Here is a 13,702-nt window from a genome sequence, read left to right as displayed (position 1 = left end):
GAAAAAATTCTGTTTCTAATCTATTTATATATTTCTAATCATAATTTTTTTAGGACTGTGTTATTTTTAATTTTATGTTAATTAAGTTTTCCAGTACACCTCACACAACTGTTGTTAATTTTATTTATCAAAAAGAAGATTTTGCTGTAAATAAATATACAGACATTATTTGAACGTTAAATACATGTTTTTTTTGCTGTTTTTTTATAACAGGTGTGACCAGTGCTACGTTTGATGGAATGAACGCTATGGTTCGTTATACAAATAGTATAAGTGAATCAGCAGTCATAGACGACATCAAGATTAAACTAAGAACTCGGAGAAATATAGGATTAATTTTGCATGCCAGTAAAGATCAGAGTAATGAATATGTTACTATCGAGATGTCTAACAATGATTTGGTGTTTAAATTTAACTTGGGATCTGTAACAGGTGATCTAAGACATTCCCTAGATGCCGTCATTGACGGAAACTGGCACGTAGTTAAAGTCAGCATTTCGAATGATGGTGCTTGTCTTATTATCGATGACAATATCAACGATCGTTCTTGTTCTTTGCGAAACATAGCACAGTCGTTTTCAAGTCTGTTCACTGATGCTTCTAGCTCAGTGTATCTAGCTTCTAGTGATTTTATTGTCGTACAAGGCTTCAAAGGTTGTTTAGAAGAAGTGCGAATTGGGGGCTATTTGCTGCCATTCTTAGATCGTGAGACGCTGAACAGCACCAGCCTAGAACAGTTTTATGCGACACTGACAGACGTAGCAATTGGTTGTCATGGTGACCCAGTGTGCACATCATCACCATGCCAAAATGGTGGATCGTGCGAGGACATATGGAATGCATATGATTGTGATTGCGATCTGGGTTATGATGGAATACATTGTGAGAATGATATTGATGAGTGTGCCTCTACGCCGTGCTGGGGTCCATCAACATGTGTTGACGCAGTCAATGGATACACTTGTGTATGTGCTCCGGGATACACTGGAATACTGTGTGACATGGACATCAATGAGTGCGACTCGGATCCATGCCAGAACAACGGTACTTGTGAAAACCTGGAAAACCACTTTGTTTGTAACTGTAATGAAAACTATACTGGAAATCACTGTGAATACCTAATTCCTGTAAGTCTACTTCAGTTTTATTACTGTTTTACGAATATATAAATCAGCTTGATTAATTCTGGAATGTACTTGTATTATGTTTACAGAACATTAACCCTTCGAGCACCAAAGTCAACTTTTGTCACTATTCACAAAATAGTTCTATATACCATCTGTGCATATTAATTAGGTAATTTGCATATCATTAATCATTTGAGTACCAAAGTCAACTTTTGTCACCATTTACAAAATAGTTCTATACAACATCTATGCATATTAATTAGGTAATTTGAATATCATTAACCTATTGAGCACCAAAGTCAACTTTTGTCATCATTCACAAAGTAGTTCTATATACCGTTTGTGCATATTAATTAGGTAATTTGCATATCATTAACCATTTTAGCACCAAAGTCAACTTTTGTCACCATTTACAAAATAGTTCTATACAACATCTATGCATATTAATTAGGTAATTTGAATATCATTAACCTATTGAGCACCAAAGTCAACTTTTGTCATTCACAAAATAGTTCTATATACCGTTTGTGCATATTAATTAGGTAATTTGCATATCATTGACCCTTCGAGCACTAAAGTTTACTTTTGTCACCATTCACAAAATAGTTCTATATACCGTCTGTGCATATTAATTAGGTAATTTGCATATCATTAACTCTTTGAGCACCAAAATCAACTAACTGACTGTCACAGAGTTTGGCATTCATAAAATCACATTGAAACACTTTTTCTTGACCTTAATCCCCACTGTTGCGTACAATCACAGACAAATTCCACAATAACCCTATTTATAGATCTGTGCAACTAAGTTGCTGTACTTAATGTTTAGAAATTGTTTGTTTTTAATTCTAGAAATTTACGAATTGTGATGAAGAGCCTTGCCAGCATGATGCAGATTGTGTTTATGTGACAGCTGCTGATCCCAGTCAGGTAAAGTCCCAGTTGATGTATTTCTCTTAACCTGATATCTTTGAAAACCCTTCTTGTGCCTTTATAGAGCAAAATTAAGTCTTTACTCAATGTGAACTACTTGACTTAACACTACATTTTGTAGTGTATTTTGTGTTAATGGTTAGATATTAAGGGACAACATCAAAAGTTCAATATAGAATAAAAACTTAATTCCTTTGGTTTTTCCCCATTTTTTTTTCATTCTCTGTTATTTTTGTTCATGATTGGATAGAAAAACAAACAAACTACAAATACTCCAAGATTTGTTTGACTTCATTAAAAAATAAAATTGTTTTTGTAGGATGGAAACTTTTTGAGATCAACCCCCCCCCCTACCCCCACCCCCAAACTAAAGCAAATAAGTTTATCTGACATCGATCTTTTGACGTCGTCCCTAAACAACATTGAGGACTGTACTTTAATTTAGGGATAAGGCTACATGTATAACTCATTTCCAAATGAAGGAAATTTGTTTTTGCTAAAATATTTCACCGGAGTTGCCAATGTTTTTCAGTGAGAGCTGGTACAGTCATAAATTTGTTATCTCAATGATCATCATTTTAGGGTTTAATTATTATGTCTATACTCGTAGTGGGAAACATTTTTTAAGTGTTGCTTTAAGTGTCTTTATCATGATGCAACAACATAGTTAGTGCAATATATATTACGATGTCTCTATTTTATTCCACAGCCATCATTTGAATGTCGCTGCAAGCCTGGATATGAGGGAGTCTACTGTCAAGACGAAATTGATTATTGTGCCAATAGTATGTGTAAAAATGGTGCAACATGCGCCTCGTACACCAATATCCAGACGTTTGAATGTCAGTGCGTACTTGGTTACACAGGCCGCTTATGTGAAACCAACATCAATGAATGCGCAGGGGTGTATTGTCAAAATGGTGCTACATGCAGGGATGAAATTAATGATTTTACTTGTGTGTGTCGCAATGGTAAGTTGTCATATTGCAATGTTTCAAGGAAAACAACTAACGGTCTGATCACTCTAATCCAGTTTGCTATGCGGTGCAAAAAAACTGAACTTGCTTGTTATTGACCTATTACAGGATATACTGGTCTATATTGTCAAACTGATATTAACGAGTGTGAAAATAATGAATGTGTGAATGGCGCCACCTGTGTTGATAAAATTGGTGAATACGAATGTGAATGCCCGATGTATTATACCGGTAAGTTAGCTATGTTGTCTTAAAATCCCACAAATGAGCACCATTTTTACAACATTACCATTTGTCATGGCGTAATGAATTAGGGTCAAAGGTCACTGTATGCCTTGCATCCTGGGTAAAAGTTTGTTTCTCTCAAATTAAAAGAGGTCTACAGAGGAATCCGTGGAAATGATTATTATTGAGTTTCCTTAGTGAGGGGTTAACACCAGTCATGTATTCCATATAAATCAATTGACAGTTGCAATCAGCTGTATTTCCATCCTTATCACATGCTTAATGTGCATATCTCTGAAGTGTTACTTATCAAAAATGCATATCACATAGCTTGATATCCAACACTGTTGTACGCCCAAGGTTTTTCCATAGCTTCCAGCTTTATACATGGTAAAAATGGTTCATTTTGGCGTGTGTGTAATTATTATTCTGTCCCTCCAAATAATAGGCTGAAATTTTAATAAATCTTTCATAGTTAATTGGAGCAAAAATCTTTAACGAACAGAATCGTCACACACCGTACACAAGACGTTCACATGAAATAGTACACTGTGTACACGATTATAGTTCCTCTTTCAACATTTTGCCATTTCAATGTTTTGTACTCATATGCATATGATAAATACTGTAGAATACTTTATTTTTGCTTGGAATTAATTTTTCACTATTTCCGCTGAAGGGATGTTTCCATGAAAATAAAATCCAGCGAATATACTTTTTTTCCTATATTTCACATTAAACTCATCAAAAATCAGTGAAAATAAATTCCACACAATATGCGCAAAAAGCCTTTTCAGCGAAAACTAATTCCAGAAAAATAAAGTATTTTACAGTATATAATCACACGATATATTCTCTTTAGTTTACGTAAGCAGACAATCATGATTACCGGTACTGCCGTAGTAGCATCAATCCTCTCCTGTGACTGTGATTGATACAAAACTCTGGTGGTTCCTTGTGTCTGCTCACGTCAACCTAAGTGAACATATCATGGGAATTACTGTATATATAATTATATGAATATTTTAATATTGTATTCCATGTGCGTTCATTTGGTACCAAAAATGTCATTTTGGATCAGTGGTTCTGGGATTGAAAATATAAAGAAAAAGTACTTCATGCTCCTTTAACCTCTTGAACACCAATGTCAATTTTAATCACCATTCACAAAATAAAATGTTACATTTTTCTCAGATTTTTCCAAAGTTTTGATCATGACCTATATAATGGAAAATTATGTTTATTTTGTACGAAATGATTAAAATAATTATGAAAAAATACTCCAAAAACAGACAGTTATGGTGGTCAAAAGGGTTAATGCATTTTAATCTGTGTTGTTAGCCTGACATTCTAGTTTATTGAAGTACACAATTCTTGGTGATGTCACTGTTTTTGTCCTGTGTTGAAGTACAATATTCTTGATGTCATTGTTTTGTGCTGTAGTGAAGTACGTAATTCTTGGTGACGTCACTGTTTTGTCCTGTATTGAAGTATATAATTCTTGATGTCATTGTTTTGTGCTGTAGTGAAGTACGTAATTCTTGGTGACGTCACTGTTTTGTCCTGTATTGAAGTATATAATTCTTGGAGTCATTGTTTTGTGCTGTAGTGAAATATGTAATTCTTGATGACATCACTGTTTTGTCCTGTATTGAAGTATTTAATTCTTGATGACATTGTTTTGTGTTGTATTGAAGTACATTTTTATTGTTGTTCTGTTTTCAGAGTCCAAACTGTGTCAATTTCATAATGTGTTATTAATACTAACAAGCGCTTGCTTTGTTTTGTCATCAGGCATGCATTGTGAGCTTGATATTGACGAGTGCGCAACTGACACGTGCCTGAACGGCGCCACATGCATTAATAGTTTTGGGAATTTCTCTTGCACGTGTGCGCAAGGATACTACGGCAAAACATGCGACAAGAATCCTTGCTTGGTATACCCATGTGAGAATGACGCTATATGTCGCTCTGCTAACAATGAAGGGACTGACTTCATATGTGATTGTTCGGTTGGCTATGAAAGCCGGACTTGTGGAATAGCATCTTGCACAGCCGCCAGCGGACATCCTTGTTTGGCGGGTCAATGCCAAATAACATCAATCTCTACGTGGAAATGCAATTGCCCTATTTACTATACAGGTATTTGGAAACTGAAATGCTTAAAAAATCGGAAAACTTAAATCATGAATATTAACAAAAAATCTAAATCTCCTCAATTCTGATCTTTTTTGGATTTGTATTCTTTTAATTTGTCTTCATATCTTTCATTTCACTAATAATTCTATTAAAGTAGGTCGAGCTAAATTAAGATTGTTCACTACTGAGCATGTTACTGCGCTTATATGCAATGCATTATGGGAGAGAATTTCCCATTGTATATAATTGAAAACTATTATCTCTCTAAAAACTCACTGTAAAAATTAAATTTCAATCTTTCAAAACTTTTTTGAGATATCAAGAGATATTTCGCTATAAAAACAGTGCAAAAATGCAAATTTTAAGAATCTTGAAAAATTATTTTTTTTTTTTAATATTTTCGGCATTTTAATCAACATTTGTCCATAATAATCAAAGCATGAAGAAAATTAATTAGATTGAAATAATTTTTTTTTTTCAAGGACAAGTCATGATCAAAATTTTTTAATAATTATAAAAAAAAATTGGAAATGGTGACAAAATTTGCCTTTCGGAAGGTTAAGGTAGCCTTGGTCATTCTAGAATATACACACAATTTAAAAAAAAGCATTACTAAGATTGTAAATACATATCACAAATATTTAGGTATTTGTTTTTTGCTACCTCAAACAACAGAAAAACACCACTTGGAAAGCAAATACTACCGGGCATTTTGCAATGAATAAATTAAGAGTGTACCTTTTCAGTTTTCTTCCAATTCATTTTTTGATGTTAAAATCAGACAAAGATAATACAGAAACACCTACCTTGAGATGTTGAAAATGGAACTTTACCAACAATTGAAGCGCTCGTATAAAGGATGTAATTAGCATGGAAACTTGATTAAAACGAGAGAAAAAAAACTTCCCTATGTTTGGTTAAAAATTAACATTCATCAGATGGGATTTATCTAATGTTAATATTCAACTAACAGTCAAGTACCAGCAAGTCAACGCACTCAATACACAAGTTACTTATTTATCAATATCCATTCATTGTTTGTTTGTTTGCCCTTCTTAACTCATGCATGTTGCGTTCTCTGTTGTGAGTGTGACTGATCTGTAATGAAACACACCTCCTTTAGTTTGCTTTACCGAGCTTAGTCACCAGTTTGCCGTGTTTTTGGACATTCTGCTACTACTGGTTGTTGTGTCAACACCGACTTTATGCTTGGCTTTTTGCTCTTCTTTGTGGTTTTGTGTACGTATAATGTATTTGCTCTCAATTTGATGTGTTAATAGTGCATGTGGTTTGCCACACCCGACTACACTGCACATTGACCCACTTCCGTCAAATCTGATCTTCTAATTGAAATATATTTGGTGAAAAGGTTGCTGTGATTGCCGAAGCCATCCGAGATTTTCTATATTAAATACAGTGACTTACATTATAAAATATAAACTTTATTTTTATATGTTAATTGGACATCGTTGTTTCACTACTAATGTTGTGTGTATTTTTCTCACTTCAACTTCCTCAGTGTGTTTTTATAATTTCATTTATATTCATCGTTTTTTCCCCCTTTCCAGCAATAACTTCCCTCATCTGGCGTTTCTTGCATGATTACTCACTTGTTATCACCCCTGTGTAACATGGACTAATCCAGTGTTTAAAATCCATTGGGTTATTCCACTCAGATTTGAGGGGTGTTAAATTTCATACCTGCCTGATCTGTTACTTACCCAGGTGACCAATGTGAAGTGGTTGGATCCTGTGTTAACGTGACATGTGAGAATGGAGGGACATGCTTTCAGTGGCCAGAGGAAAACCCTACAAACTATACCTGCCTGTGTCCAACTGGATATACAGGTGTCCATTGTGAAAGTGAGATAGATTGGTGCGAGGAAGCGGGTGGGGACCCCTGTCTCCATGGTAACTGTACCTATGACCTAGAAGGCTATATCTGTCAATGTGACCCAGGTTATGCTGGTATGTAATATGTTTGTAGTAATAATAGATTAAACACTTGTAGAAGCTTATAACAACAGTGCTAGACAATATTGACACGCGGTGATGACGTCACATGCACATGCTAAGGACAGCCATAGTATGGTATTGTTTACCATCAGCCCTTCTAATTTTAGCATGCATTGTTATCGTAGATTGGGACTCAATTCCTGCACGTACGTATGCAGTTGACGGCGCCTCCGCTTTATTTTGAGTTTACAACAGCGTATCGTTGTTTATCCATGTTAAGTACAGGGCTAGTATCAATACAGTTTTCACTTATAAAATGTCACCATTATAACATATGACTTCAGATGCAAACAGCAGCTTTCGAATAAATGCAAAGCTCCTTACAATATTGTACCTGTTTGGTTACTGAACCCTAACACCTAACAATCAGCCCAATCAGAAAACAGCTTTCTTATCTTAGTCGACAGGTTTTATAGACCTATCAAGTTTTTTGATTGGTCAACTACTTTAGAAGAAGAAATATGTTACTTTTAAAGAATTTGATGATACAGAGATGTTCTTTTTAAATTAAAAATCACTGGCTGAAAAAAAACAATATATTCTGGTGATAATTATCATATTTTCTTGGATTAATTTATAGTGCATTTAGCTATTAATGAAATAAGCACAAATAAAACTTAATGAATAATTAAGTTCACAGGCCAATTCTAATTAATTTGACCATATAGTTATTATGTATTGTGAGTGTGTAATGATTTCTGACTCCTGACAATGCTATATCTGGTTCTGCATTACAGGAGAAAATTGTACAGTTAAATTACCTGACTGCGCCAGTAATCTGTGTCAGAATGGTGCCAACTGCACTGATCTCGATTATGGGTATATTTGTCACTGTCCGTCAGGGTATAATGGCACAAACTGTGAAAATGATATTGATGAATGTCTCTCTGAACCATGTCTGAATTCTGGTGTCTGTGTCAACACTCCAGGAGACTATTCCTGTAATTGTAATAACACAGGTATGTATTTAAGCATATAACACTTTACATTTCATCAGTTGACTTCTGGCTCTTATTTTGGTAACTCTAATTCATACATTATGTGATGTCAGGTGATTGTTTATTATTATGTAAGTATATATTAAGTATTATAGGTGTTATTTCAATTGAATACACTCAGTACATGTTAAATCCTATAGATTATAACGGTTTATATACATCTGTCATCATAACGCCATAAATTACAGTGATTATTATTAAATTGCAATTATTTTTTCATCCTGCCATACATTGTGTATAAGGAAATGCGAATTCCAAATATAGAATGATTACTCACGTAATAATAAAAAAAAGGCTGACACCAGAGTTTGACCAGACTCCACACAAAGAAGTTCGCTGATTCTGTTCTAAATATTTTGAATTTCGGCATTCCCATGGAAGGAAAAGATGTATAATAATAAGGTTATTACGAGAATACCTCAAAGTATGCACTCAGACAGTACGCCACGTGTTGGTCGATACTCCAGCTGTCCTGTCTTTGTGCATGCTTAGAAGTATTCTGGTAATAACCTTGTAATAATGCTACTCTTGTATCTGCTCAACTATATGAAACACATCTCTAATAAAACCAAGATATTTGTTCTGATCGTACATGTACAGGAAGTGCAGTCACACTTCACTTCATGTCATTTGACAAGTTAAAAATGCTGTGCAAAATGGATATTATTAGAAACCTTAAAAGCACCATGAATGGTCAGACTAACAATGGTATTATATCGATAAATTATGTTCAATCATGGGAAGGTGACTCATAGAGCAAATCCACTAAATGTTAGGTAATGCATTTGATGCTAATACTATAAGACACTGAAAGATTGAGATATTAGATATTTGTTATGTGACATTTATTTGTTTTATGTACATTAATTTCTTTACTCATTTGTTTATTTATTTATTGTACTATTGTTTATTTCTTAATGATTATTCCAGGTTTTCAGGGTGATCACTGTGAAACGGATGTAGATGAGTGTGAAGGTAATTTAAGTATCTGTAACAACGGTGCCTGTGTAAACACCATAGGTGGATTTGAATGTGAATGTCAGTATGGCTGGATAGGACTTCAGTGTGAGCATAGAGACCCATGTAATACTACTATAGAGTGTCAAAATGATGGACAGTGTGAATCATCTATCAACACAACAACAAATGAACCCATCGCCAAATGTAACTGCCTTGAAGACTATATGGGTGACTTTTGTGAGGTAAGTATGCAAATAATAAATCCCTAGAATATGTCAGGATGTGTGACTTTTGAGTGATCATGCAAATTTCATGTGAGATCTTGTTGAGGATGAAATCCCCAAGTCTTTTTTTTTGTCTCTCAAAATATGTTTCATTTTATTTTCTCTCATCGTTGTATGTACTGGGGTAATGGTATTTGGAAGAGTGGATGTGATATTGGGATAGAATGGAACACATGTCTTTGGGGAGAAAAACAATTCCCATGTTTCTCTCACTCTCACCGAGATCTCAGCACTATTACAGTAGCATCTAAGATCTATTAAGGTTTCTTGTAGGTGTTTACCACTCTAAGGTATTCATCATTGTTGCACATGTACAGTTGTAGGAGGGTGTGCTGTTGGTATAGATGATCGTCCTGTCTCCTGCGTCAACGCCTTCTTCTTAAAAACTGTTAAATATATTTCTCTTAGTCTTGATACACATATGTATGTTCTTTGGGTGGATTTATATGAGATTTGATCATTTCGGGACTATATCTTAAATTCTCTATTTTTAGCAAATATTTACGACACAAACACTCAAGTTTCAGTATAAAATATTTTATTGGCATAAGGGACGCTCACCGTGTCCCACCTCAGCTGCACTACACTAGAAAAAACAGCGAACATAACAATAGGCGATACACACTGCATGGTGACACGGTGAGCACCCAGACATGAAACATAACAATAGGCGATACACACTGCATGGTGACACGGTGAGCACCCAGACATGAAACATAACAATAGGCGATACACACTGCATGGTGACACGGTGAGCACCCAGACATGAAACATAACAATAGGCGATACACACACTGCATGGTGACACGGTGAGCACCCAGACATGAAACATAACAATAGGCGATACACACTGCATGGTGACACGGTGAGCACCCAGACATGAAACATAACAATAGGCGATACACACTGCATGGTGACACGGTGAGCACCCAGACATGAAACATAACACTAGGCGATACACACTGCATGGTGACACGGTGAGCACCCAGACATGAAACATAACAATAGGCGATACACACTGCATGGTGACACGGTGAGCACCCAGACATGAAACATAACAATAGGCGATACACACTGCATGGTGACACAGTGAGCACCCAGACATGAAACATAACAATAGGCGATACACACTGCATGGTGACACGGTGAGCACCCAGACATGAAACATAACAATAGGCGATACACACTGCATGGTGACACGGTGAGCACCCAGACATGAAACATAACAATAGGCGATACACACTGCATGGTGACACGGTGAGCACCCAGACATGAAAACAGTAGAATAAACACAAAGAGAAATAAATATTTAACTGAAATAAAAGCATGTAAAACGACATAGTTCAAAAAACTATACTAGCCCTCAAATGATATTGTTAGAATTAGTAAATGTAGGTAGAAGCAGTGTGACTGCAACTACAGGTAGAAACAGCATGACTGCAACTACAAGGTAGAAAAACAGCGTGACTGTAGCTCTACAAGAACAAGGATTAGTAGGTAGAGGTAGCTCTACAGGTAGAAACAGCGTGACTGCAACTACAAAGAAATCAGTTAGCTATGAGGTAGAAACAGCGAGCACTGTAACTACAATGATATGAACAATGAGATATGAACCAGTATTGAGGATTACAATGTTTATCTTGGGGGGGAAAATTGCCCACCTAAAAGCAAAGCCCCCAAACGATGCAGTTGACCAACTGCAGAGAGACCCCCAAGATGAAATAGTAATGTAGAACGCAAATAAAAGAAAGCACTTAAATATACCTGAAAATACTACAGGTAATCTAATAAATAAACATGCACATGTAAAAACATAAATAAAACTACACTACTCAAAGTAAACTCCTCCCCTCCACTAAAAGTACATTACTAAATGTTACACTACTCCATATCCAAAACTAAATTGTTTCTAACAATCATGGACTAGTGCAGATTGGGCATCACTTAATGATTCACCTGAGACACGAATGTACCTAGTATAGCAGTCTGAGGTCCAACGCCCAAGTGTTTTAATCATGTGATCAGGAATGCCCACTTTGGCTGCCGTTGATGCTGCACCGATACGAAATGAATGCCCTGTATACAGAGAAGCATCCAACCTGATTAAGCTTAATAGCTGACGCAAATACTGCAAGAAAACTGTTCGTGTCAAAGAGCGATTACCAGGTAAAATAAACAAAGGATCACTTGGCTTAACATTAGGTGAAATTTCGTAACGCTGTGTTAAGTAACTCCGCAAGGCCGAAACTGGGCACAAGTGATTATTAGAGTACAGAGTAATGATGGTGCCTTTATGGTAATGATCTGTCTTAGACGCTTTAAGTCTAAGGAAGGCACAAACGTTGCCACTAAACGTAACGTCGTCAACACATAAATTCAGTCTCGAATCGAAAAAAGAATTAGAAACAGTAAATTCCCCGCAACGTAAGAAGCCGAAAAAAGCTGACAAAATAACAGCTTCTAAAAGGCAGTCTGTGTAAGGTGTGAATACTCCTATTCTTAGTGTTTCCACACAACTTGCTGCAATATCTGCTGTAAAAGGTAATCTTATCCTGCCTACAGGACGTTGTTCACGTTTAATTGCCTTTAGCAATAAGTTTAACCTCAAAAGTTCACCACCTTTACATTTCCAGGGATTCGGTACATCAGACTCAATATAAGCAAACCAAACTCCAGCAATATACAATAGTATAGTAGACGCACTTAAGTGTAAACGTCTGAAACAATGCGTTACAAAAAGCAAAAGCACATTCTCAGAAATCGTAGGAAGACAAGTCACTGAGCATTGAACATTATGCATCAAATTAAATCTGATAAAATGTGATAAACCAGTCTTATAAACTTGTCTAGTCTTCTCCGTCACTGAGGAATTCCACAATTGTTTAACTTCCTGACCTAAACATGGATCACTTCTGAGTATGGTGGACAAAGTGTTTTCTGCAGCTGAGCTGTAGGAGCTAGGCAGCGGAACTTCTGTAATTGCGAACGGGAAAGTGAATCAGCAATGTCATTTCGAACTCCGGGTAGGTGTTGCGCAGTGATAATGAAACTATTTTCCATAGCTGCCAAAGTGAGATGACGCATAAGTTTATTGATATCATGGCACCGTGAAGATGCCCTTCCCTTCTTAATAATATACACCGTAGCCTGGTTATCACAGTTAAACCTAAATGCGCCTCTGTGACCAATAGCTACCCCATAACAAGGCAGCTATGACAATGGGATATAATTCTAAGAATGCCATGGAAAATGCATCATCTTTCAAACCGATCATCTCTGCTGGCCACAACTCGCTGAACCAGCGCCCCTGGAAGAATCCTCTGATACCCACTGTGGATGCAGCATCTGTATAAATTTGCAAATCAGATGCATTGACCAGCTCAGCATCAAGAAACATATGTAAACCATTCCAATTCTGCAGAAATACTTTCCACATAGTTAATTCCATGCGGCAATCTTTGTTTAAAGTCACATGATGATGGAGTTTACGCACAGATGATGCCAGCTGCAGCATATAGGATATAAATGACCGCCCCGGCGGAACTACTCTAGCTGCAAAGTTTAAATGCCCTAGCAATGATAATAACTCACGCTTGGTCACTGTAGTTCTTGTTGTCAGTGATGCTATAATATTAGTTATTCTGTCCTTCTTAATGCCTGGTAGAAAGGCAACCATATCTGCAGAATTTAACATTATCCCTAAATACTCTAGCTCAAGTAAAGGACCCACTGTTTTGTGAGGTGCTAGGGGAATATTCAAAGACGAAAACAACATAGTCATGATAGCCATAGTACGCATGGCATCCTTCTCAAGAGCGTCAATTGTTAAAAAATCATCAAGTAAGTGGATGATAAAATTTACGTTATACTTATGTTTAGCAATCCAGCATATTGCCTGCGAAAGCCGGTCAAAAATCTTTGGACTTGATCTGCTGCCAAACACAAGCCTGACGAAAAAGTAGTACTTCCCTTTCCACTTAACACCATGTAAGTGCCAAATGGAGGGATGCAAAGGAATCTGCTTGAAAGCATCCGTAATATCG

General features: G+C 36.2%; 1 protein-coding gene across 1 annotated transcript in view; it reads left to right on the top strand.

The window, feature by feature from the left end:
* LOC100375718 (uncharacterized) overlaps window positions 1–13,702 on the top strand; it is a 41,748-nt gene that overhangs the window by 22,826 nt on the left and 5,220 nt on the right. The window contains exons 8-14 of the mRNA XM_078009805.2: window positions 214–1,127; window positions 1,980–2,057; window positions 2,770–3,031; window positions 3,146–3,268; window positions 7,127–7,369; window positions 8,155–8,376; window positions 9,346–9,617. Coding sequence (XP_077865931.2) covers window positions 214–1,127; window positions 1,980–2,057; window positions 2,770–3,031; window positions 3,146–3,268; window positions 7,127–7,369; window positions 8,155–8,376; window positions 9,346–9,617 — 2,114 coding nt within the window. The remainder of the gene's footprint in view (window positions 1–213; window positions 1,128–1,979; window positions 2,058–2,769; window positions 3,032–3,145; window positions 3,269–7,126; window positions 7,370–8,154; window positions 8,377–9,345; window positions 9,618–13,702) is intronic.

The sequence above is a fragment of the Saccoglossus kowalevskii genome, chromosome 17, assembly GCF_978046115.1.
Source record: "Saccoglossus kowalevskii chromosome 17, keSacKowa6.1, whole genome shotgun sequence".
NCBI lineage: Eukaryota > Metazoa > Hemichordata > Enteropneusta > Harrimaniidae > Saccoglossus > Saccoglossus kowalevskii.
This window is presented reverse-complemented; position numbering and strand designations above follow the sequence as displayed.